This window comes from Aulostomus chinensis, chromosome 9, assembly GCF_037954235.1.
Source record: "Aulostomus chinensis isolate RoL2024-O1b breed Wild chromosome 9, RoL_Achi_v1.0, whole genome shotgun sequence".
NCBI classification, from domain to species: Eukaryota; Metazoa; Chordata; class Actinopteri; order Syngnathiformes; family Aulostomidae; genus Aulostomus; species Aulostomus chinensis.
The window spans coordinates 14,922,626-14,946,306 of record NC_141328.1 but is presented as its reverse complement, the minus strand read 5'-3'; the positions used below and the strand labels follow the sequence as shown (position 1 = coordinate 14,946,306).

The 23,681-nt window shown below is 44.0% G+C and overlaps 1 protein-coding gene, 1 long non-coding RNA gene and 1 pseudogene across 2 annotated transcripts in view; 2 read left to right on the top strand and 1 right to left on the bottom strand.

Annotated features, from left to right (window-relative positions):
* Positions 1-627: 627 nt before the first annotated feature.
* On the bottom strand, positions 628-2,939 carry LOC147255893 (uncharacterized). Its single transcript, XM_086212676.1, has 4 exons — positions 2,513-2,939; positions 1,284-1,477; positions 1,036-1,113; positions 628-951 (listed from the first exon to the last, which is right to left on the bottom strand). Exons 1-4 carry the CDS (start codon positions 2,515-2,517, stop codon positions 767-769), a joined length of 462 nt encoding a protein of 153 aa, XP_086068802.1. The 5' UTR covers positions 2,518-2,939; the 3' UTR covers positions 628-766.
* Positions 2,940-4,520: 1,581 nt separating this feature from the next.
* LOC147255892 (uncharacterized) lies at positions 4,521-7,477 on the top strand (annotated as a pseudogene).
* A 14,332-nt stretch (positions 7,478-21,809) lies between these two features.
* The window catches only part of LOC147255891 (uncharacterized), a 2,931-nt gene continuing 1,059 nt past the window's right edge, over positions 21,810-23,681 (top strand). Inside the window, exons 1-2 of the long non-coding RNA XR_015117727.1 lie at positions 21,810-21,917; positions 22,094-22,159. This is a non-coding gene — a long non-coding RNA (uncharacterized LOC147255891). The remainder of the gene's footprint in view (positions 21,918-22,093; positions 22,160-23,681) is intronic.

Here is a 23,681-nt window from a genome sequence, read left to right as displayed (position 1 = left end):
ACTCAGGAAAAATCTCATGAGGCCATTCCCTGGGCGCAACCTGCCAAGAGAGCGACGGATCTTCAACTACCGTCTGTCCCGAGCTCAGCTGGTTGTGAGGAATGGCTTGGGGATCCTCTCTTCCCAGTGGAGAATGTACAGGCGTGCAATTGAGGTCCGTCCAGAAGTTGCAGAGACGTGTGTGAAGGCCACCTGCGTTCTCCATAATTCCCTGCGACGGACAACCCAGTCTGCTGCAGTGAGGGGAAGCAAACCAGTTGGGGAGGTGGAGCCACTGCCTGGTCTGGGAAGACTTGCTGCAAACAACTCAGCAAGAGAAGCCATCAGGGTCAGAGAGACCTTCACTGCCTACTTCTCTGCAGAAGGAACGGTTCCATGGCAAGACAGCATCGAGAGCACCAGCACACCCAAAACGGCTCTTTTAAGAGCCACCAAATTACTACTGAGCAAACTTCCTGAAATATTACTATTTTTGTATGTCAGCACCAAAATAAACATACCTGTTGTCATTGTATGTTAGGTCATCATAATAAAAGGCAAATTAAACTGTTTCCTTTGTGTGTCAACTGTATTTTATGAAGAACATGACAGAAGTCAGATTTGTGAAATTTATTAAATTAAGATGGCAGTTGTAGGAAAAACTTAAAATAAAAAACTATTTACAATGACAATGAAAAGCCTGCTTCGTTCCCTGCATTCATTGTCGCCCCAGTCTAATTAGTCTAGTTCCAAATTTAGTTCAAAAGTGCTGTTTTCATATATCAATTTATAAATTAGAAATTTCACAAATTCCTTCCTTTGGGGCGACAATCTCTGCAATGAAGGAAGCAGGCTTTTCAGGAGCACTTCGTCCTCTGTCAGTGGAGGTGGGGGAGTTGGAGGAGCCCTCCTCAAGCTCCTCGATCACCCTCTCCCTGTCATTCCTCCTGGTCCGCTTGCACGTCCTTGACTCTGTATGAAATGGAAATTTTTTTAAAACTACTGCTACTTTGTGCACTAATAACATGCAAACTTAATCCAATTTGTCATAAATACCTGGGGGTGGTTTCTCTGAGGCAGAGGCAGCAGCAGCACTCTCGACCTCACTGCCCGCCGATGACTGATCAGGTTTGTCTGTTGACAATATAACAAATGTCATGTTTTCTTAGGCAGATATATGAACTGTCCAATAAAACTTGTCATTCTAGCTTTGTCTATTATAGCACATAAAGCATTTTATTCATGCACCCATATTTATATATCTGTACAGTTCCAATATATCCTATCTTCACTTGTATACCAACCTCCTTTGTCAATTCCTGAAGGCCCTGCTGCTGCCTCTGCCTCCTCATCCTCATCTTGCCCTGCATCCTGCTCTTTGTACTCTGGGATCCCATTTTCCTTGACCCCTCTGCCCATGTTGCTGCTGGTCTCTCGCGGGGTCACAAAGGGGTTGAGGTGTCCCTGAGGCTCTTCCACTTTTTTCTGCATACATCCCCTGCGAGAAACATACGTAAACATGAACGGTTTAATTTAAACCCAGGCAAGTAAACGCTGGGAAAGCCGGTTGTGCTAACCGGAGCTAACGTTAGTGCTAACTTTGATCACAGTAAAGTATTCGCAACAGACCCATATTTTGGTAACTTACTAGGTAGTCCAATCTCCTCACTCACACGCCTGCTCCTTCTTCAACCGATTCTGGTAATCTTGACACATTGTGCCATGCAGCACTGGGTACGCACACACAGCCACAGTCAATTTGTCCTCCATCTTGTCACACAGCTCACAGCAGAGACATCAGGAATGATGTCGGGACAACCTTAACCAGGCGTGTAGCTTGGTGGCTCCCCCAGAAAATTTTGAGTTTCATACATTTAATTTCCTGCATTCTGGTGGATTTTTAGACACCCATTTTCCCTTTTATCAGGCGCGCCGCCAGGATTCAATCCTGCCACTCCTGGTATGCGCACACAAATCTACCATATTGTATGTGCACACTCACTCACTGCACTATTAGGGTTACCATTTATAGGTCTATTGAAAAAAAGACAAATTGCCAGTAGTAACAGTAGCTAGACATTAGAGGATAGCCGTCGGTGCTAAACTCACGCAGTTACCACCAACGGCTTGTGATAAGGTAGCCCAGGCAATGCACTGACGGGGCGACCCAAAACTGGGCGAAGCTAGTTAACGTTAGTCTAGCTAGCTAACTTAGCTATGTTACTCCAACACAGAGGGGACCCAAGTCTGATCACTTTGAAGCAAAAATCCTTCTGATTTATTACATCGGATTTTGTAAACACTCAAATAAGTACTGGTAACTGTACTGTAGCGAGCTAACGTGAGGTCCATCTGTCTCAGTGAGTCAGTGAGTGTTTACAGAATTGCAATTATTAAAATTGGGTTATAACAAAAAAATGGAAGGTATAATCTTTTCATGGATGGTTGCAAACGATTCCTGGTGCAATTTTATACAAAGGGGAGTTGAATTTATGGACTTTTTGAAGGATTTCTGAGGGAATTCAAAACTTACATCATCCGATGGGGGGCTCTGTCTCCTACTCCATATAGTAGCCAGACCTGACTGCTAGCTAAAGTGAGGTGCAGGGGGAGATTGGAAAAGGCGGGCCAAGCGGCAAAAATGGTATGTTCCAAAAGAGGGTTGTATGAATTTTCTGAAAACCATTTAAAATATATCTAATGCATAATATGACTGTTTAGAGTCTTTGCGCTATTATAAAAGCCGATTTTGGTGAAGTAGTTATCAAAAAGCCCATTTTGGTGAAGTAGTTATCATTCATGGTATTTTTTGGGGGACAAATTCACCTTTTGTAAATATTGGGGAGGACTTGTACCCTGTAAACCCCCCTAAATCTACGCCCTTGACCTTAACGCTATTTTGGCTGTAGTTACTGTTCGAAATATCGGCGACTTGACAGGAGGTCACTAACGTGACTGGATTCCTTTGCTAGTCAATAAGTGAGATCATTTTCAGAATGGTAGCATTTAATGTTCTGTCAACTCGGAATTTCTGTGACTTGACAGATCACTGACATGACTGGATTCCTTTGCTAGTCAATAAGTGAGATCATTTTCGGAATGGTAGCATTTAATGTTCTGTCATCTAAGAATATCAGTGACTTGACAGGAGATCACTGACATGACTGGATTCCTTATCTGTGCTAGTCAATAAGTGAGATTATTTCAGAATTTAGCATTTAATGTTCTGTCAACTCTGAATTTCTGTGACTTGACAAGAGATCACTGACATGACTGGATTCCTTATCTTTGCTGGTCAATAAATGAGATCATTTCAGAATTTAGCATTTAATGTTCTGTCAACTCGGAATTTCTGTGACTTGACAAGAGATCACTGACATGACTGGATTCCTTTACTTTGCTGGTCAATAAATGAGATCATTTCCGAATGTTTGCATTTACAGTTCTGTCAACTAAGAATATCATAGACTTGACAGGACATCACTGACATGACTGGATTCTATTTCTTTACTAATTAATAAGAGAGATCATTATCAGAACGTTAGCATTTACAGTTCTGTCAACTCAGAATAGCTGTGACATCACAGGAGATCACTGAAATCACTGGATTCCATTTCTGTTCTTTTTAATACGTGATATTATTTTCAGAATGTTAGCATTTACAGTTCATTCAATTCAAAATATCGATGACTTGACAGGAGATCACTGACATGACTGGATTCTATTTTTTTACTTGGCAATAAGTGAGATCAGTTTCAGAATGGTAGCATTTACAGCTCTGTCAGCTAAAAATATGTGAGTTGACAGGGGGTCAATGACATGACTGGATTCCATTTCTTTACAAATTAATAAGTGGGATAATTATAAGAATATTAGCATTTACATTTCTGTCAACTCAGTATAGCTGTGACATGACAGGAGATCACTGACATGACTGGATTCGTTTTCTGTGCTCATTTATAAGAGAGATCATTTTAAGAATGTTAGTATTTACAATTCTGTCAACTCAGAATATCTGTGACTTGACAGGAGATTAATGACATGACTGGATGCCATTCCTTTGCTAATTAATAAGTGAGATAATTTTAAGAATATTAGCGTTTACAGTTCTGTCAACTCAGAATATCTGTGACTTGACAGGACATCACTGACATGACTGGATTCCCTTTTTGAGCGAGTAAATGAAAATCATTTTCATGGTGATATATTTCAGGTTTAAAGATGCATATCTGGTTCTGAGGTGATTTTAATGTGTTCTTAAAATGTTTGTCCATTAAGATGTTAAATGTTTAACATCATTATTTGTCCTTTCATTATGCGTACTTTTTTAACACATTTTAAGGGTTTTTCTATACCCAAGAAGTATGATAATAGTTATTTGTGCTTTCAATTGTTCATATCCTGGGAGAGGAACTGATTTCCTGTTGACCTTATTTGTTTTGAGGGAAGCACGAAAAAGAGTACTTTAAGTTATGGAATGTGTTTTTTTTTATACTTTTATGTTGAACTAAAGACTGTGCTGAGCCAACGCACTTTTACTTATGAGAACCAGAGACTGTGTACTGCCTTGAGTGTAAGTTTGAGATTTTTTTTTTTTTTTTTACAACTTCGAGGCAAGCTAATTAGCCTCGCTCTCGCAGCAGACGTGTTGCTGGGTCCTGAGTGTGGTCTGCTGTGTGCAGAGTGGGGGCTCTCCTGCTATTCGTCCATGATGTGCCGCAGGGGTGCCTGTACCAGGGCTGCCGAGTGAGGTTCCTACAGATTAATAAAGATGAAAGACTACAAATACCTTGTTCTCTTCCTTCTTTTTAGGCTTTATTATTATTGTTACAGTGTTTTATGTTCTGAAATGTGAAATACCTGAAATTTCATTGAACACACTCTTGAAATTCAGAGACTGTGTTTGGGGTGGTATTTATGCTATTTTGCTGAACAACTGCACAGGTAAATTGAATTCTTTCAGTAAATGGGTAACATTTCATTGGTTTATCAAAACCATACTTATTCCCATAGCCTCTCAGTGATAGTAATACTGCATTTTTGCTTTTAGTTCTTTCCACAAAATTTCCCAACACACAGAATGAAATTCTCGGAGACGGAGATCTTAATTAAAGTTTTACTTGCAGCAAGGAGTAAAGGCAAAGACATTAGTAATAACAAAACAAACACATGTATTGATAGCTCCGCCAGAACCCACCTCAGCATTTAACACCAAGGACCCAACTTTGAAAGAAGTTGAGGAGGTTGTCAAGGCAGCTAGATCCAAATCAGTGCCAGGCCCCAGTGGAGTTCCATATGTTGTCTACAAGAGATGCCCTAGACTCTTGAAGCGACTATGGATGATCCTCAAAGTCATCTGGAGAAGAGGGAAGGTGGCCCAGCAGTCGAGGGCAAGATATTCTTTAGTATTGTTGCCCAGCGCATGACGGAGTTCCTCCTGAGGAACAGGTACATCGACACCTCTGTGCAGAAAGGGGGAGTCCCAAAGGTTCCAGGATGCATCGAGCATACAGGAGTCGTCACCCAGCTGATCCGGGAGGCACGTGAGGGCAAAGGAGATCTGGCAGTCCTTTGGCTCGACCTTGCCAATGCCTACGGGTCCATTCCACACAAGCTGGTGGAAACCTCGCTTGACCGACACCACGTTCCAGGAAAGATCAAAGACGTCATTCTGGACTACTACAGCTGCTTCAGTTTGAGAGTCACTTCTGGAACAGTAACATCCACATTTCACCGGCTTGAGAAGGGCATTATCACAGGATGCACCATTTCTGTGATATTGTTTGCCTTGGCCATGAACATGTTGGTGAAGTCAGCAGAGGTGGAGTGCAGAGGCCCACTAACCAACTCAGATATGCGGCAGCCCCCCATCAGAGCATTTATGGATGATCTGACAGTGACCACAACATCAGTCCCGGGCTGTAGATGGATCCTCCAAGGCCTTGAGCGCCTCATTAGCTGGGCCCGAATGAACTTCAAGCCAGCCAAGTCCAGGTCCCTGGTGGTGAGGAAGGGGAAGGTTACAGAGCGGTTTCGCTTCTCAATAGGGGCCACCCAGATTCCATCTGTGGGAGAGAAGCCAGTTAAGAGTCTAGGCAAGATCTACGACTGCACCCTGAAGGACACCACAGCACTCCAAGCTACATCTGAGGAGTTGGGAACCTGGCTGAAAGCAGTGGATAAGTCAGGGTTACCAGGAAAGTTTAAAGCCTGGATCTACCAGCATGGCATTTTGCCACGACTCCTCTGGCCACTGCTGATCTACGACGTGCCGATGACCACCGTCGAGTGTTTCGAGAGGAAGGTCAGCTCCTTTCTACGGAAGTGGTTGGGCCTTCCACGAAGCCTCAGCAGCATCGCCTTGTACGGGAGGAACAACAAGCTGAAACTGCCCTTCAGTAGTCTGATGGAGGAGTTTATGGTCACCCGAGCAAGAGAGGTGCTGCTGTACAGAGACTCCAGTGACACCAAAGTCTCCTCGGCAGGCATAGAAGTGAGGACTGGCAGGAAGTGGAGGGCTCAAGAGGCGGTTGACCAGGCTGAATCCCGCTTGCGGCACAGCGAGCTGGTTGGAAAAGTGGCTTCTAGACGGGCAGGACTCGGGAGTAACCCAAGACCTTCCTTCAACAAGACCCAGGGGAAGGAAAGGTGGCTGCTGATCCAGGAGGAGGTCCGAGCAGGGGTGGAGGAAGCCCGCTGCAGTAGGACAGTAGGGATGCGGCAGCAGGGGGGGTGGACCCGATTGGAGGAGGCAGCTGACCGGAAGATAACGTGGACAGAGCTATGGCGATCTGAGCCACACCGGATTAAGTTCCTCATCTAGTCGGTGTACGACGTCCTCCTGAGTCCGTCCAACCTCTTCCGCTGGGGCTTGGCCGAGAACCCACTGTGCCCCCTCTGCCAAAGAACTGGATCGCTGGAGCACATCCTGAGCTGCTGCCCTAAGGCACTGGGGGATGGCCGTTACCGGTGGCGCCATGACCAAGTGCTGCGGGTCATCGCAGAGGCCATCTGCACAGGGATCTCCACCAGTAAAGGCCAGCAACCATCAAGGCAGTACATCGCCTTTGTTAGGGCTGGGGAGAAGCCCCAGCAGTTCCGGAGTCAGGCAGGGGGGCTGCTGGCAACAGCTCGGGACTGGCAGCTGAAGGTCGACCTAGGGAGACAGCTCAAGTTCCCGGAGAACATTGCAGTGACCACACTCAGGCCTGACATGGTCCTAGTGTCAGAGTCAACAAGACAGGTGGTCCTGCTGGAGTTGACTGTCCCCTGGGAAGACCGGATGGAGGAGGCCTTTGAGAGGAAGAGGGCCAAGTGCGAGGAGCTGGCAGGTGAATGCCGAAGCAAGGGATGGAGGACTCGATCAAGCGGGGCGATCCGTGGACCACAAAAGCTACCTAGACACAAGCCGGGACTTGATCACCCCGGCTGGGTCGCCTGGGCGAGGGTGTCTGTTGTGAGACCCGAAACACCCCGTGACCCCAGGATACAACACTGATGATGTGTCTAGGTTGCACCAGAAGGTGTATATTAGAACTAGCAGAATAGTGGACGCAGAACAAAATTTCAGAATAGGCTATTCATGATCAGACATGGGAGGTACAGTGGGGACAGGTTATTAATTAGCAGTGGGAGACATGAAAAACAGTTGTGTGGAAACCTGGGTTGAGACCATACACGTCATCATATCTCTCAGGCAGGGCAGAATGCAGGATGTGAATAAATAGAAGAGCAATCACACTACGAAAACAGGTGTCAGAAATTTAAGGAGCACTTGTTGCCAGGAGCCAGAAGTCAGCCTGTGAACAGTTGACCCTCCTTGCGGTGGAGGTGACATGGAATGAACAGAAAGAGTCCGGTACAGCAATTCCTTCCAAGAAGACCTTTTTATTCCTAGGCAATCAGGTGTACAACCAGATGTGACAGAGGTTCAACCATCAACCCGGGCAGATGGAAACTGGCGCCTTATATACCCGCTTGAATAATTTTCCCCCCTGGCCCCTACCAAGAGCAGGGATCTCCCTCTATCCCCAGAATCTCTTAGCTCCCAACACCACATAAAAAAACCCCCAGAAATTACCAGTCTAAAATTCACCTATGATTTATGGATATGGGTCATTAAAAATTGGCCAAACTCCCCAATATACTAAATTTGCCCAGATGATTCCAGCAGCAACACCCCCCCTCTCCATTCTGACCGTGGTCTCTCCCAGAACATTTATCCGGTGACGGTACCCGCCCGGACTCTTTTGAACGCGGACACCTGAGGACACAACAGAAAGGTGAGTGGCACAATCCAACACTGGCACCCTATTGCACTCTACCCTGTGGAGCTTTGACACCCCGAAACCTCCTTCCGCTGCTCGACGCCTCCAGTCCTCATCGTCACATCTCTCTCCCGACAGGTGGAGCGACACCGGCGCAGACACACCCGCCTGAGGACCACCGCCACCAAGGCACGGTTATATAAATACATAAATATACATAATCAATAAATAAAGATGCCGCAAGCTGGATAGGGAGCCTTGTGCATATCCGCTCTGTAATTTACTGTGCAACACTCAATAAAGTGCCGATCTTAAAGTGCGTGTGCCATTATTAAAGTGCTGTGCTAATTGTGAAGTACTGTTAAAACAACCCCGGTGCAACCTTCATACATTACTATCGTAACAAAGGGCTCTTCGTTACACAGCCAAACCAGGAAGTCACTTTTTGCCACATGATCCCCATCAATCACATCTCACAGAGCAGTCAGATTTGCAATTGACTGGTGTATCATGCCTCTGTCTGTGTCGTTAGCTGGAATGAAAGAACAACATGCCACGCCCACAATAGCACACTGACGCTGTCAGCTGACCCAACACTGGGTGGTCCTGCAACTCCATTAGTCTCAACGCCTGCAACTCTTCATGTACTCCAGTACAGACCTTGAGAGACAGATTAACAAAAGATCCCAACCTGTAGTCCAGTGTTTCAATCCATAGGATCACCTTACCAACACCAAGCCATGGGAAAAGTGATAAAATGACCGTCAGACCACAATTTATGGTCAGATGGGATGTCAGTTCCCCAGACAGAATCATGTCTCTGAAAGGAACGTCGAGTCCTGCTGCTCAGGGTAGTCGAGATGTCAGAGGCCAAAATGAAGGAGTGGTCAGAGGGAACAACAGCCACACAGAGGCCATACCCACCAGGCAGCAGGTAGGTTCTTTCCAACAGTCTGGTTTAAGAATCGTGGTGAAACATGAGGAAACAACACACTGTCATTCACGAGAGGACTGGGAATGACATGTTGATTTCTTGCAGCCAGTAGCCAGGAACAGGAAGTGAGCCTTGTCTCATTCTTGTGGCTCCTTGAACATTGTATTCAAGGATTCAAGCATCTTCATTGTCATACCATTTCACATTTGCATGTTAGTCATACGAAATTAGGACTCAGGTCCCGGTATAAGCTAAGGTAATTAGAAAACTAAGAGAATAATAAAATAAAATCAAGTAACAGAATAGGTATGGACATATATCTATATAAATAAGATGCAAAATCAAATATAAACACTCTGTAAACTGCTGCTGAGGGTGGGAGATATTGCACTAATGGAGGGGTATATATAAATACAACTTTAAAATACAGGGATATAAATATAAACAGTATGTACATGTAAACAGTCGAGGGATATTTCAAACATATCAGGCATTGTTTTACTGTTTTATCAGCAATTTTTGCAAAATTTTGAGCATGGAATAGAGAAGTGACTTTGGAACACATCCCTCCTGTCGACACGAGAGCCAAAGAGTGGGTCACATGCGCAGCCCACGAGTAGAGTGAGGAAGGAAGGCAAATTTTGCCATCAGAGGACACAATAAGTCCATCAGAGCCTTACGTGTGGATGTTAGTCCAGTCACTGGGTCAGTCACAGCAACTGGAATCATCAGGTGTGATTTGTCCAGCTCCCCGTTAGCGCTTCTAATTGAGATAGCATCAGGAGACGGCTTGCAACTGCAACTGCATTTCGTTGCTCTGTACTTGTGACATGAGCAGTGACAATAAAGTTGAATTCTATTCTATTCTATTATTTACTTTTGGAGGGAGGTTATTTAGACTGGAGCGTGTAGCTCCAGGGTCGCAAAGAAACTCTACGTCACTGCCTGCTACAGTCAAAATGATCAGAGGTGAACGAGTTTGCCAGTGATGGTTCAGGGTCATGTCTGTGAGTCATTGCTTCCTCTAACAGTCTAGTCTCTTCATCCAGGATCACCTGGTCTGTTGGGGAAATGTCACTGCCGCCTAGTCATGCTGTCTTACATTGATTTGGATCGTGATCTTTTGAATTGTAATCATGGTTTTGCATCTGCGGGAAGGTCAACATTGATGGTCATCTTCATATCTCTGTTCTTTCTTTTTATGTGGACAGTCTCTGGCAAAATGTCCAGGCCGACCACAGTCATAACACCTCTTCCTGTCTGTCATTCTGTTGTCCATAATTGTCACCTGCCTGATCCCATCTACGTGGTCCTCCACTCCCTCTTCCTCGGCCTCTACCTCCACTTCTGCCTCTCTGGTTGTGGTAAGGCCCTCTCTTTTCAGGTCTCTGGTAAAAGATTTCTTCATAGTGCAAGGGTTGTTAAGTCTTTCAAAACTTTTTCAGATTTCCTCTGTTGTTGTGCATCTGTCCATTATTTAACATCCATAGAAGCAGTGGAAGCCCACTTCATGGCACACTGAACTTCAGGATGAGCACTACCTTTCTTCTTATGTTTATCTTTCAATGTAACAAGGAGTGCATTGCATTTATGTTTATCCAATGATCCATCAAATGGAGTGCTAGTATCTTTTATTCACGGTTTCTAAAATTTACAGGCTTGCGCACTATATTCACCTTCAATATGGTTATGATCCTGTTTGCATTCCACTTTGGATTTCTTTAATTCTGGTTCTTATTTTTCCCATTTGAGTTCCCCATTACAACTGTCTTATGTTGAGCTCACTGGCACGAGAGAAGAGGAGGTTATTGATCCGGCCTTCTACACCGCAGACACGGTGTGAGATCAATTTTATAGATTGAAACCAACCTCAGGCGTCCGCCCTCAGCCCTCTCCTCACCAGTATAAAAGTCAACACAAGATAAAACAACAAACTGTAATTCCGATACCACCTACTGTGGCTTCAAACCTCAAGAAATTACCACATTCACTCCCACGAATGTATGTTTGTGCATGTGTGTGTGCGTGTGTGTGTGTGCGCGCGCACGTGCAAGGCCTCAGTTGAGTTAGAAGAACATTAATCTCACATTAGGAGGTCAATTCCCCTGTCCAACTTGTGCCCTCACCATCTCTATCACAGACTGGTATTACGTGGGGGAGAGGTTGGAGTACCTGCTAGGAACTGACCCGGTAAATTCTCCTAATCAGCGCATTCCCGTCCTGACGTCACTGTGTGTGCCTGACTTACAAACTATTTTATGGGACTCAAACCCTTGTAGGATTTTCAACCTTTTCTTTGCGATGTAACTGCAGTAGCTATTCTTCCATGTGCTGTGTCTTTATGCGTCTCTATACTCACCAACGAAGTGGATGTGCGTCACCGGGCACCCTCAGAGAGCCCCGTCGGCCATCACGGTCCCAGAAAAGGATGACCAATGCAGACCTTAGTCTGACCGTGCACGGAGTTTGTCCTCTCAAGCGTCCAGGGCTTCCTCAGGCATCCAGATATTGTACATTCGGCTCGAAAGACCAATTATGTCAGGAAATTATTTCTGTAAGATAAAGATTGTATTTTTGCTGTTACTTCGTACCACAAAATTTCCCAACACAGAAAATCAAATTCTCAGAGATGGAGATCTCAATTAAAGTTTTAATTGCTGCAAGGTGTAGACAAATTTATATATATTTGCTTAAACTGTAGTTAAATTTATACATACATTCACTTAAAATAGAATGTAGGACACACAAGGTAGTTGTAATAAAGATGTTTCTGTGGCAGTTCCCAAAGAGGTAGGAAAGGGTCCAACACTGTATTTAGTTCATCAATGTATTTCTTTAGTGTTAGTAGCGGTACCGGGATCTCCTGCTCATGCATCCCAGGCAGAATCGATGACTTAGCTGCAAGTCACCTTATTTGACCTCTTGAACATCTGGAAGTAGTAAAAGGTGTTTTACAGAGGGGTCCTACAAATCTCCAAAGCACCAGGATTAGTTGGTGCCATTGCAATTCTAGGAAGGAACTTATAAATACTGGAGACAACACAGATAGACATTCCAAGATATAAGACAACAGAAAAACACTTACTATCAGCAGTGAAGCACAGACCAGACTGTTTAGAGTGGACAGGTGAAAAGGTCACAACAGGGAATAGCGGGAGTGTAGCTCATGCTAGCATCACTCCCTCAAGCCAATTAAGTCAGAACAGAGTCCACAAGAATTTCTATGGTGGGATGAGGCCGTGAAAGATAAGAGCATGGCCGTAAATCGGAAAGAGGTTTTAATCTTCACAGCTGCAACAACAAGGCCACGATGGACCAGAAGGGACTGGCATGGGGTCAGACAGAAGATCCTGCAACAGACATGAAGATCAAAAATACACACTTGCACGCAGAAGCGATCACATAAGCACCTCCTTGTAACACATAAAAACTGGAGAAGATAGTTAGATCGTTGAACTTCTTGCCCCAACGCCAGGGACGACGCATCTGTGTATGCTGACTCCAGCATAGGGGAAGACGATCTCCAGAGCTCTGTATTCTTTCCTGTTAATCTGAATAAATTCTTTTGAACCAACTGGAAGGTGTCCTCTCCGGATTTTGAACAGCGCAATACATATACTCTGTGGGTCCTTCTGATTGATTAATGATGACTTGTTGAAAAATTCCTACAAAGGAGTACAGGCAAAGTTCTACATCTGCAGTGAACAGTCTCAGTGTCTCCCAATCACATATACAAAGTTCCTCCTCTCCTCCTCACACCTTGCTCTTTCTTCTCCCATCAAGGACGGGTGTGCGGGGGAGCATAGGCACGCTGACTCCTCACTGTCCAAGGCCTTTCCCAAACTCTTATCTTAGAAGTGTAAGCACAGCCTGGTACATCCTGCACAAACTTCATTACTTTGCTCTGAATAAAACACTATCATACGATTCTACATCAGGCTAAACTTCATGATAATAAAACATAAATGTAATAAAGCATAAACATGCCTACATATTTAACAGGTTTTGTTAGAACTTCCTTAGAACTCCGCTTATCCCAGTGGCTACAATAGCTCTAAGAAGTCACATTAAGAGGCTGCATCACTTCTTCATGGCTCCTTCCACACTCAAAGTCACACCTACAGTCAATTTAGAGTATCAATCAGCCTCGTCCCCTCTTGATGTCTTTGGACTGTGGGAGGAAGCTGGAGTACCAGAGAGAACCCACACAGGAACAGGGAGAACATGCAGACTCACACAGAAAGATCTTGTGCTGGAGCCGGGGCTGGAACCTGGAACCTTCTTGCTGTGAGGCGACAGTGCTGACCACTGCATCACCGTGCTGCCCCTTTAGAAGTTTGCATTGGCATTCAAATTAAAATCATCCATAATGCAGGGTAAATGCTATTAATATTGTGATATTATTGATGTATTCATGTATTACGGACGGCGCCCTGTGACGTCACTGCGCGGTCCTCTTTCTCCCTCACCTGCTTCTGCCGGCCCCGGAGCCAGCCCTGCGCCCTGATTGGCCTCCTCCGCAGCCAATCCCGTCAGTCAGTGGCACCGGGAGGATTTAAATGGAGAGCGGGGCCAGATGCCGGTGGCGACTCTGCACGGTGGCGGACGTCGTCCCTCGCGTGGCTCCCTTAATATCCCCTAAACATAACTGAACGTGATCTGGGTGATCTTTTGATAGTTACCAATCGTTGTTTTGGTTTCGCTTGCCCTGCGTGGCATGGTCACTCCGGTGGTGTTGTTTCATTTTCTTGTGGTTTCCTGTTTTCGTTTGCCCTGCATGGTGAAGTGGCTCCGGTGGAGTTGTTTTACTTTATTGTTGTTCGCTGTTTTCATTTGGCCCTGTGTGCCCGTGCTCCCTGTACTTTGTGGCGTTTGAGAATAAAAACTGCCCGCTAAGTGCACCAGGATCACCCTGTGTTATGACCCGGCTCGGCTAGGGGTAAGGAGACGTAACACATTTTTGTTTTATTATCATGAAGTTTTAGCCTGATGTAGAATCGTATGATAGTGTTGTAACTTTTATTCAGAGCAAAGTAAAGAAGTTTGTGCAGGATGTATCAGGCTGTGCCTACACTCCTTGGATAAGAGTTTGGGAAAGGCCTTGGACTTTAGGAGTCAGCGTTCCTATGACGGCATTGCTGCCACACAATGATGGAGTTGACAACTGCAATTCATTTTTGTTTTAAAAATAAAAAACGTCTTTTTCTTTTCTGTCTTTCAGAGGAGGGCATTGATGAGAAGAGCTTCTATCTTTTAGATAAGGTTACCATCAACCAGCCCATCCCAAGAGCAGGTCGCAGGCTCAAGTTTTTAAACAATTTAGAGGACTTGTAACTGAAACCCCCCAATCACATCCCCCACAGAATGAAGGACTGTCTTTTTGCACTAAACCCCCAACAATATATTTAACAATATACTTATTTATTGCCAACAAATAACTTCTGCTGCTATTACTGACTCCTTTTTATACTGTGAAATTGTTTATATATATTATTATTATATTATTGTGAAATTGTTTATATATATATATATATATATCTTTCATCATATCTTTTTATAGGATCAGTAAATGTCTTCAACCACTGTGCACTTTATCTGTTTTTAGCTGTCTGTATGTCTGTCCTTATTTGTTGTGCTTGTGCACTTTAGTGTTGAGTCTACCTCAGTGTCAGTAGATGTCCTGTCTTCACTGTAGGATAGAGAAAAACGCAATTTCGATTCTTCTGTATGTCTGGTGCATATGAAGAAACTGACAATAAAGCTGACTTTGACTTTGATAAGTTTACTCACGGAAGACAGCATATACTTGTTTTAAATGCAAAAGAGTAATTTCAGGGGGTACCAAGGGTCTTCATGCATTAACGGTCAGTACACCATGTTTCTTCAGCATCAACACATTTCCAGTGTCGTGAAAGTGGTTGTGGTAGGACATTTTCTTCCATTTGGTCTTACAGAAGACACTTGGAAAAGGGCCATGGAGACAGAAATAATCTTCAGGACGAGAGCTGGGTTTCGCCACTGACCTCCCGATATGATATGATTTCGATACACTAGGTCCCAAGTCGATATGATTTCCAATACGATTCACTACCGTGCAGCCCCTGGTCTGAGATCCTTGCAGACAAAAATTGCCAGAGCCGAAGTGATTTTCTCTGCACGTGGAGACGTGGACGGAACCTTCGTCCCAAATGCTTTCACCAGCAAGGGGTGTTGCAGTGACTGGTTATTGAGTATACTCTGTGTAGCGTCCCAGTCCAAATAAACAAGTCTAGACTGATGGTCTCATCGTGTAGTTTTATTGAGCCTTGCATTTTGTCCATAAACCGACGTAAGACCAACGTAAGAGCTGCATGAAATCAAAGAAAACACAAAGCAAACAATATATTTATTTACAGTTAGCTCAAACAATGTTAGTGCTAAAAACTCATGAACTCAAATTTACAGACAAATAAGATAAATTACCTTGTTGCCCTTTCAACTGGAGCTAAAACTTCCTTTTACTCTCCCCTTATGTCCTTAATTTTCTGTAGTGCTCTGTGTACTGCTCCTTTTCTTTGTTTATAAAAGTTTCCCTCTTCGTCTCTTGAAACTAGAAGCACTTCCGTGTTAACAGGATATGACAAAATATCAGCATTTCCGTGTTGAAATGATATAAGAAAATAAAAGCAGCATAACAATATTGTGGCAGGAAGGCAGTCTGCACTTCCTCTCCACAGGTAAGGGGAGGGGCTAGACTGATCATCAAATGCACCTGTGAGTTGGGAGATGGGGAGAAGGGTCACAGCAGAACAAAGGCTGCTGGGAGAAGGACGTGAGCTGGGCAGAAGACCACTGAGCTGAAGCTGAGAGCTAAAACATTCAGAGCAAAAGGACCAAATCTACCACACGTGTGCTGAAAGAAATCATTCCTTTGGTGTGGCATGTGGAGCAATACTGGTCGGCAAACCCTTGAACAGATAAGTGGCATGTCTCTGCTAATCAGCCTCCAGGCTTCCTCTCCCCTCATTCATCAAACCCCATCTTCCCCTTCATTTACCCCCACACACATACCAGACCCCTACAATATATGGACAGTTGGATAAATTATACACGAACTGAAATGTGAACTTCTCCACCCCCCCCCCCCACACACACACTCATTCTCACCTGAAAAAAAGGGACAATTTATTTTTATTTCACTGTTCATTCACCAGTGTACCCTAAAAGGTTGTGAATGTCATTTTGTGTTTGGTATTGTTGATATTTGTGTTTTCTTTAATTGATAACTGAATACTTTAAGTTAACCATCTGTGGACTCTTTCGTAGTGAGGTTTTTGAGTTTTGAAAGAAAAAAAAGCTTGTGAAGACAAATGAATTTAAAGAAAAATTGATAGGGTCATTGTGTTCCTGTCTGGTGCCCAACGTTTGTTTTCATTTACCTACGCTACAATATAAACATTCATTTTTAACTGTAAACTATTGTGCATTATGAATTTGAGTCCTTTACACTTTGGGTGATGCCTCAACAAATGGCTCCGGAGAGTAGTTGTATTTCCGTTGTACTAAATCTCTACTTTAAACATTTTGCACAGAGCATCATTTTTGTCAAGTTGTGCGCAGTTTTCTTGCTTCTTAAACCGAAGTGCTGCCAGACATCGGCTCTTAAGTTTGCCGGCGATTTAAGTTGCGCTTCCGCCATCTTGTTGTTCTCTGATCGGAGGAACATGGCCTAGATCTTGTGAGATCTGATCATCTGACTGCAATGACGCTGCACTAAGCATTAAATCACGCGAGACTAAAGGGGCAAACCAAAACAAAAAAAATGAATGGGTAAAATCTTATTCATTTTAAAAGATTGATACTGGGATATATGTATCGATAATCTTTCCTACAAATGTATATCAATAAAATATTGGTATATCGACATTTTTATCCCACCTCTATTCAGGACCCCCTTGAAGGCCCAGCCCCATGTGCAGGTCCAGTCCCCCCTATTGATGTACCAAGTGTCGAAATGCTGAATGCTGAAAAGGATCCAGAAAAGGGAGATGAGGAAGTTGATGAGGTTTGGAATGAGCTAGAGCCAGAATCCATTATTAATCGAGTGGCCCTCTTTATAGCTCACCTTAGATCCAAATCTTCTATGACATTCTCAAACCTAACCTTTGTGTTTCAGCATACTTCCAGTTTAATTGGTGATATTTTCAGCAGACTGCATTCAAAGACCATGTCTCTATGCCAGCAGTTTGGTCTTGATCAAAGCCCAGAAGTACAAGAGCTCGGCGTGGAGTTCTCAGAATCAGCTGAACCTTTCAAAGGGATGGAGACAGACTACAAACACATGCAATATGTTGCCGGATCAGGAAACTTTGTTCAGTCAGTTGCTACTATTGTCAGGGATTTCTTATGTTCAATCAACAGCTTCTGCCACTGGTGTTGTCCATCAAGTCAGAGTTCGTGATTCATATCACCGTATACCGTTAGAGCGTCTTGACCAAGATTCTAGAAATTCCTGGGATTTTACAGGCCAAGCTGGGTCGGAAGCGCAGAGATGGTGATGCAATTCAGGATGTTTTTGATGCGGAGTTTTGTAAAACACATCCCTTGTTCAAAAACGAGGTTTCAATCCACTTTTGATCTACCAAGATGATTGTGAGATAGTAAATTCACTTGGTTCCAAGACTGGGATTCACAAGTTGGGACTTATTTATTTCATCTTGAAGAGCTTGCCCCCAGACTTTCTATCAGTTTTGCAGTCACAGTTCCTTTTAGCCGTATACAAATCTGATAATGCAGCAGCCCAATTATGAGGCAGATTTAGTTACAGCTGACTCCTCTAAGACAGGCCTAAAAAGCCCCAGTGTCTTGAACAACTTGTCTTTTTATCATGTGTCAAACAATGTAGCAGTTGACATCATGCATGATGTACTGAAAGGAGTGGGGCCCTATGAGATGAAACTTGTACTGAATTCACTAATCGAGCAAAAGCATCTGACACTCAAAGTTAAATTACAGAATCACAAGTTTTGATTATGGATATTGCAACAAGTCTAACAAACCCTCTGCCAAGCAAGCAAGAATGAGCTCATAAACCCTGAAGGCTCCATGCGGCAGTCAGCATCTCAAAATGGTGCCTACTTGGGTTACTACCCACAATGATAGGTGACCTAATCCCCATGGATAACAAGCATTTGGAACTTTTACTCCTCCTGCTCCACTGCATGGAGTTCATCTTTTCTCCTTCACTTACTGTAGCAGCAACACAGTACTTCAGCAGAATCATTGAAGAGCATCACTCCCTCTTCTTGGAGATCTCCCCTAATTTACATTTGCGGCCAAAACACCACTTCATGATCCACTACCCACGAGTCATTCTAAAACTCAGACCGTTGAGGCAGTTCTGGGCAATGAGATTTGAAGCACAGCATGCATTTTTCAAACACGTTAGCTATACAACATGCAACTTCAAAAACAATGGCATTTTGCCACCACATGATGCAGTGCTACAATTTCCTATCTGGAACTATTCTTTCTCAGAATATTAAAGTCGGCCCACGGCACACCACATTTCTCATCAACATTAAGGAAAGAAACCAAAGTGGGCTAGACGGTATACCCCTTCTCAGTGAATTGTATGCGCCAGCCTGGATTACATTGAAGGGAACTGACTACAGAGGTGGCATGAGTGTGTTCCTCACCTATGATCAAGATGGAGAGCCTCAATTTGGACTCCTACAAATCAGTCTTGCTCCTGGACCAAAAATCAGTCACACCAACAATAAAGCTTGTGGTCATGAAGTGGGAAACACAATGGTTTGATAGGCATTTACGTGCTTATAGTGTGACTTCCACTCCAGTTTTGGTAGCTGTAGATGTCAGAGAGCTGCTTGATCACCATCCCCTCCATGCTGCCAAGTCGTATTCATAGGATGAAAGTTTATACATTTCATTGGGGTTATCAACTTTTTTAGAATCAGTTGACTGCCACAAGGTGTTTATTTTCTGTTTTGTTTGTTTTTTAAATTTAGAGAATTTTTTTTTTTTTTACCCCTTTAGATTCTTCCCCATACACACATTTTTGTTGACACTCCTGTCATAACCTACTGACATACCTGCCGGTGAGTAGCCCCCACCAGGAAGATGTAGACCCCCCCCAGAGCCAGCCAGAGGGAGAGGAGCAGGATGAGGGAGAGGACAAGGAAGGGGACGAGTGAGGGTGAGGAAGAAGCTGTCTGAACAGGGAGAACCATGGCAAGGGGTGGATGTGCTGGACACCTGACTGAGCAGCAACGAAATCCAACCTGTATGGCCAGCGAGATCACCTTGCAGCATGGAAGCCAATAACTGTTGGAGATCTGTGCTTGTGCATCGCCATGGTAATCTACATGGGGCTGGTGGAGATCAAGTCCATCAAGGACTATTGAAGGAGGTCTGACCTGTATTGCATGCCCTTCCCTCCCTCTCTGTCAGTACAGAAGTTCATGGCAGAGTCCCGCACCCTCCACCTTAGCTCCCCTGATGACGATGAAACCAACGGGCTGAGGGGCACAGCAGAGTACAACCGGCTCTGCAAGGTCAAGTCCCTACATGAGAACATTCACACCACCTGCAAGGCTCGATACCATCCGCAGCAGAACATCTCCGTGGATGAGAGGATGGTGAAGAGCAAGGCCCATAGAGCCCTCCATCAGTATATGAGGGACAAGCCCACCAAGTGGGGCTATAAACGCTTTGTGCTGGTGGACTCCTCCAACAGCTATACATCGGATTTTAACATATCAAGGCTAGAGTGCACCAGTCGTCAGGGGGCTAGGGGGAGTTATGATATTGTCATGGCCCTTGTAAATCCTGCAGAGCCGGGGCATGGCTATAAGTTGTTTTGTGACAACTTTTATACCAGCCCCGCATTGTTCCAAGACCTCCAGTTCATGCCGTATCTGGGCCTTTGGGACCATCCGGGAGAATCATGTGGGATTCCCCCACAAGCGGGAGGGTGGTCTGCGGACAAATTCACCCCAGGGCACCATCCGCTGGATCAGCGAGGCTCCACTGTTGTTTGTCCAGTGGATGGACACCAGACAAGTGCTGTTCTGCTCCACCATCCACACAACACATGACAACAGTGTAGTGCAGCGGAAGGTGAGGGGGCTGACGGTCATTGGACTGAGCAAGCAATTCCCTCTCCACCTGTAGTCAGTGACTACAATCAGCACATGGGTGGAGTGGATCTCTCGGATTCAATAATCAGGTATTACAAAACACTACACAAGACCAGGAAGTGGTATCGGTCATTTTTTTTTTACCACTTCCTGGATATAGCCATTGTAAATGCCTTCATTCTACATCGGGATCTCGCCAGGGAGAAGGAGAGGACTCCCCTTAGCCACAAGGATTTCTGTGAGGCCCTGGTGTTGGATTGAAGGCAGCCCAAAGCCCCCCCCCCCCCCCCCCATTGGCACCTCCACCAGCTCCACAGCATGCTAGCCACAAGCTCCAGTTCTTCAGCCAAGAAGGAACTATTTTGAGGCGGAGGTGTGTCCACTGTGCAAAAAAACAACAACGGTCAAGTGCGTGCCATGCCACGTAGCCCTTTGTTTTGTCATCAGTAAGGACTGCTACAATGCGTGGCACTCACAGCAATTTCTGAACACTTTCAGTGTTTTATATTTTGTTCTATTTGTTATTTATATATTTTTTTGTTGCACTATGTGCTCCCTGCATCCTCAGGTAAAAAAAAAACAAAAAACTTTGGCCTTTGTTATTCCAGCCTAAAATGACCAAAAATATGTAAGGCTGCATAATGTCAGTATTAGTTTTCATTAGAGACCAAGATTATGTTTGTTAGGCAAAGGGATCTGATGTTTTTGTGTTTGGGTATCCAGATGGCCTTTTGGAGTCTCCAAATAGGACCAATTGGATGACTCGTAGGATTTTTTGTGCCAAACATACAGGTCATTTTTTGATATTTTGACTTCAGATTTGGACTCAATGAGGTCAGACCCTGTGTCTGTAGACTAGTGATGCCTGTTCAGCCCTAGCTGGTCATAGACCTAGTTTTTCATAGTCAATAATCAGACAGAGTAGTCGGGCGGAACTAAAAACCATTTATAACCACTGTATCTCCTTGTCAGTAAATCACAGAATCAAATGGATACTTTTGCAAGACACCTGAGAATGTTACTTTTCCAAAGAGACCAAGAACACATCTGAGTCTTGAACTATGTGGCATCTGTGCTGCTTTGAATGTTGACATGGCGTTTTTACAAAAATCACTGAAAAAGGCAGTGATCCTTCAGGGGTTAAGTTACTGTCAACAATTGGCAAATTTTCTCATTTGGGTTTTACCAAAATGTAACACGTGCTGTCACAGACAGAAAATCTGAAATGAGCCTTATTGAATGCGATGAAAGGAATTGTGGAACTAGCATTTATGACCAGACAATACACAATAGTGTTTTATAGAGTTGTTTTAGAGCTTTTTCAAAACATAAAATTTTGCTGAAAGGGATATCTGATAATCTAAAACATCCATATTTTAATGACTGGCAACATTCTTGTGTTTTTTTTGCAGAATGTACCCTATCAGTTGTGTGTGCAGAACAGCTGAAAGAATGGTTGAGAAATAATTCTCAACCGCCCAGCCAGGTAATGTGCTACATGGAGGACACAGCAGTCTACAGGGCCAGATGGATTAGGGACAACAACTGGGCCATTAGCAAACTTCTGGAACACTTCCCCACCTGACGACTCAACGCATGGTGAGAGGGCATACTGTCCTTACATGTATATAACTTGTTGTTTATAATGTTTTGGTAGTGTGCCACATTTTATTTGATTTAAGATGTACTAATTTCATAGATTGCACAGGACTTCCTCGTCTTATATGGGGGCGCTGCATTAAAACTGTTTGAGATATTGCTCCCCTTTTATGCAGAGAAGGTCCTGCACTTGGCGAAACTGGAGCAGAAGCTGAAGTTGGTCCTGGAGGAATAAACATCAGGTAAGATATCCTTCTTGTACTATACTACTAACTAATACTAATACTGTACTTCTTTCAGAGTCTCAATCGACAGTCCCTCTCCCACCATGTGGGTTTGGCAAGGATAGCATGCACTCTTGATGAGTGCCTCTGAGCTGTTGGCTACTGAATGACGAAATCATACTTTTACTCATTCTCATATTTATTAGCTTTCAACCACTAATTGTGGTATGGAGTACAAAACAATACAATAGTACAAAAATAATAAAACATGGTGAAAACCCAAAATAGATTGTCATAGATCAAAGAGAAAGACACAAGATAGTAAATAAGTATTTCTAAAATTTAAAGTCCTTTTGAATTCACAATAAAAGTCACATGAGGTCATAGTCTGGAGTTCATGGTGCCAGTTTTGTATAAACTGATCTTTTAACAAGGCTGCACGGTGGTGCAGTGGTTAGCACTGTGGCCTCACAGCAAGGAGGTTCCGGGTTCGAGTCCCGGCTCGGGCACAGGATCTTTCTGTGTGGAGTCTGCATGTTCTCCCTGTTTCTGTGTGGGTTCTCTCTGGTACTCCAGCTTCCTCACACAGTCCAAAGACATCATATGATTGATACTCTAAATTGACTGTAGGTATGAATGTGAGTGTGAATGGTTGTCTGTCTCTATGTGATGGACTGGAGACCTGTCCAGGGTGAACCCCACCTCTCACCCGTAGATGTTGGGATAGGCGCCAGCCCCCCGCGACCCTTACTAGTAAGGAATAAGCGGAAGACGACAATGGATGGATGGATCTTTTAACATGGGCTCAACTGTCATCTTCAGCAATTTAACATTATTACACCTCTGTTCTATCCACATATAAGAAAACCCACATTCATCCAATATTTGCTTGACAAAAGAGATCCATGATGATATTATATTCCATTGGAAGACAAGTTGAAAAAACATTTGTATATACAAATGTTTTTTCAACTTGTCATCTTAGTCTCTTTCCACAGCAGGAGACTCCCCCGGTAACCGACCGTTCTGTTTTTGATATAATAATAATAATAATAATAATAATAATAATAATAATAATACTTATTAACATACAATGTGTCCAAGTTCACCATAGATAAGATCATCACAAGGGGACATTTTGACTTTCAGGGTGTACAGGATATGCCATTCACCATCATACTGATACCCATGTCTTCCTGCAGATGGCATTGGGGAACTTGCCCTGAGGCAACTGCCAGCATTGTTCCCCCCCAAGTACACACAAAGGTGGCCGTGGCGCTTAAGTGGTTCGCCGTACCACGTGCAGCATGGCCTTCATTGACCATAAGCCTGTAGGTCCGCCAGCACATGTTAAGGAAAACTTTTTTTTTAACATCACATGTACCTGTTATCATAAAACAATGGTTTCTCTAGTGTGAAACAAGCAAATGATCCTTAGAATGTGACTTACTTGGGAGACATTTGGTCTTTACTCACCCCCCCCCCCCCCCCAACCTGGAACCAACATGGTGGTGTATCTCAATATGGCCAAGGCATCCAG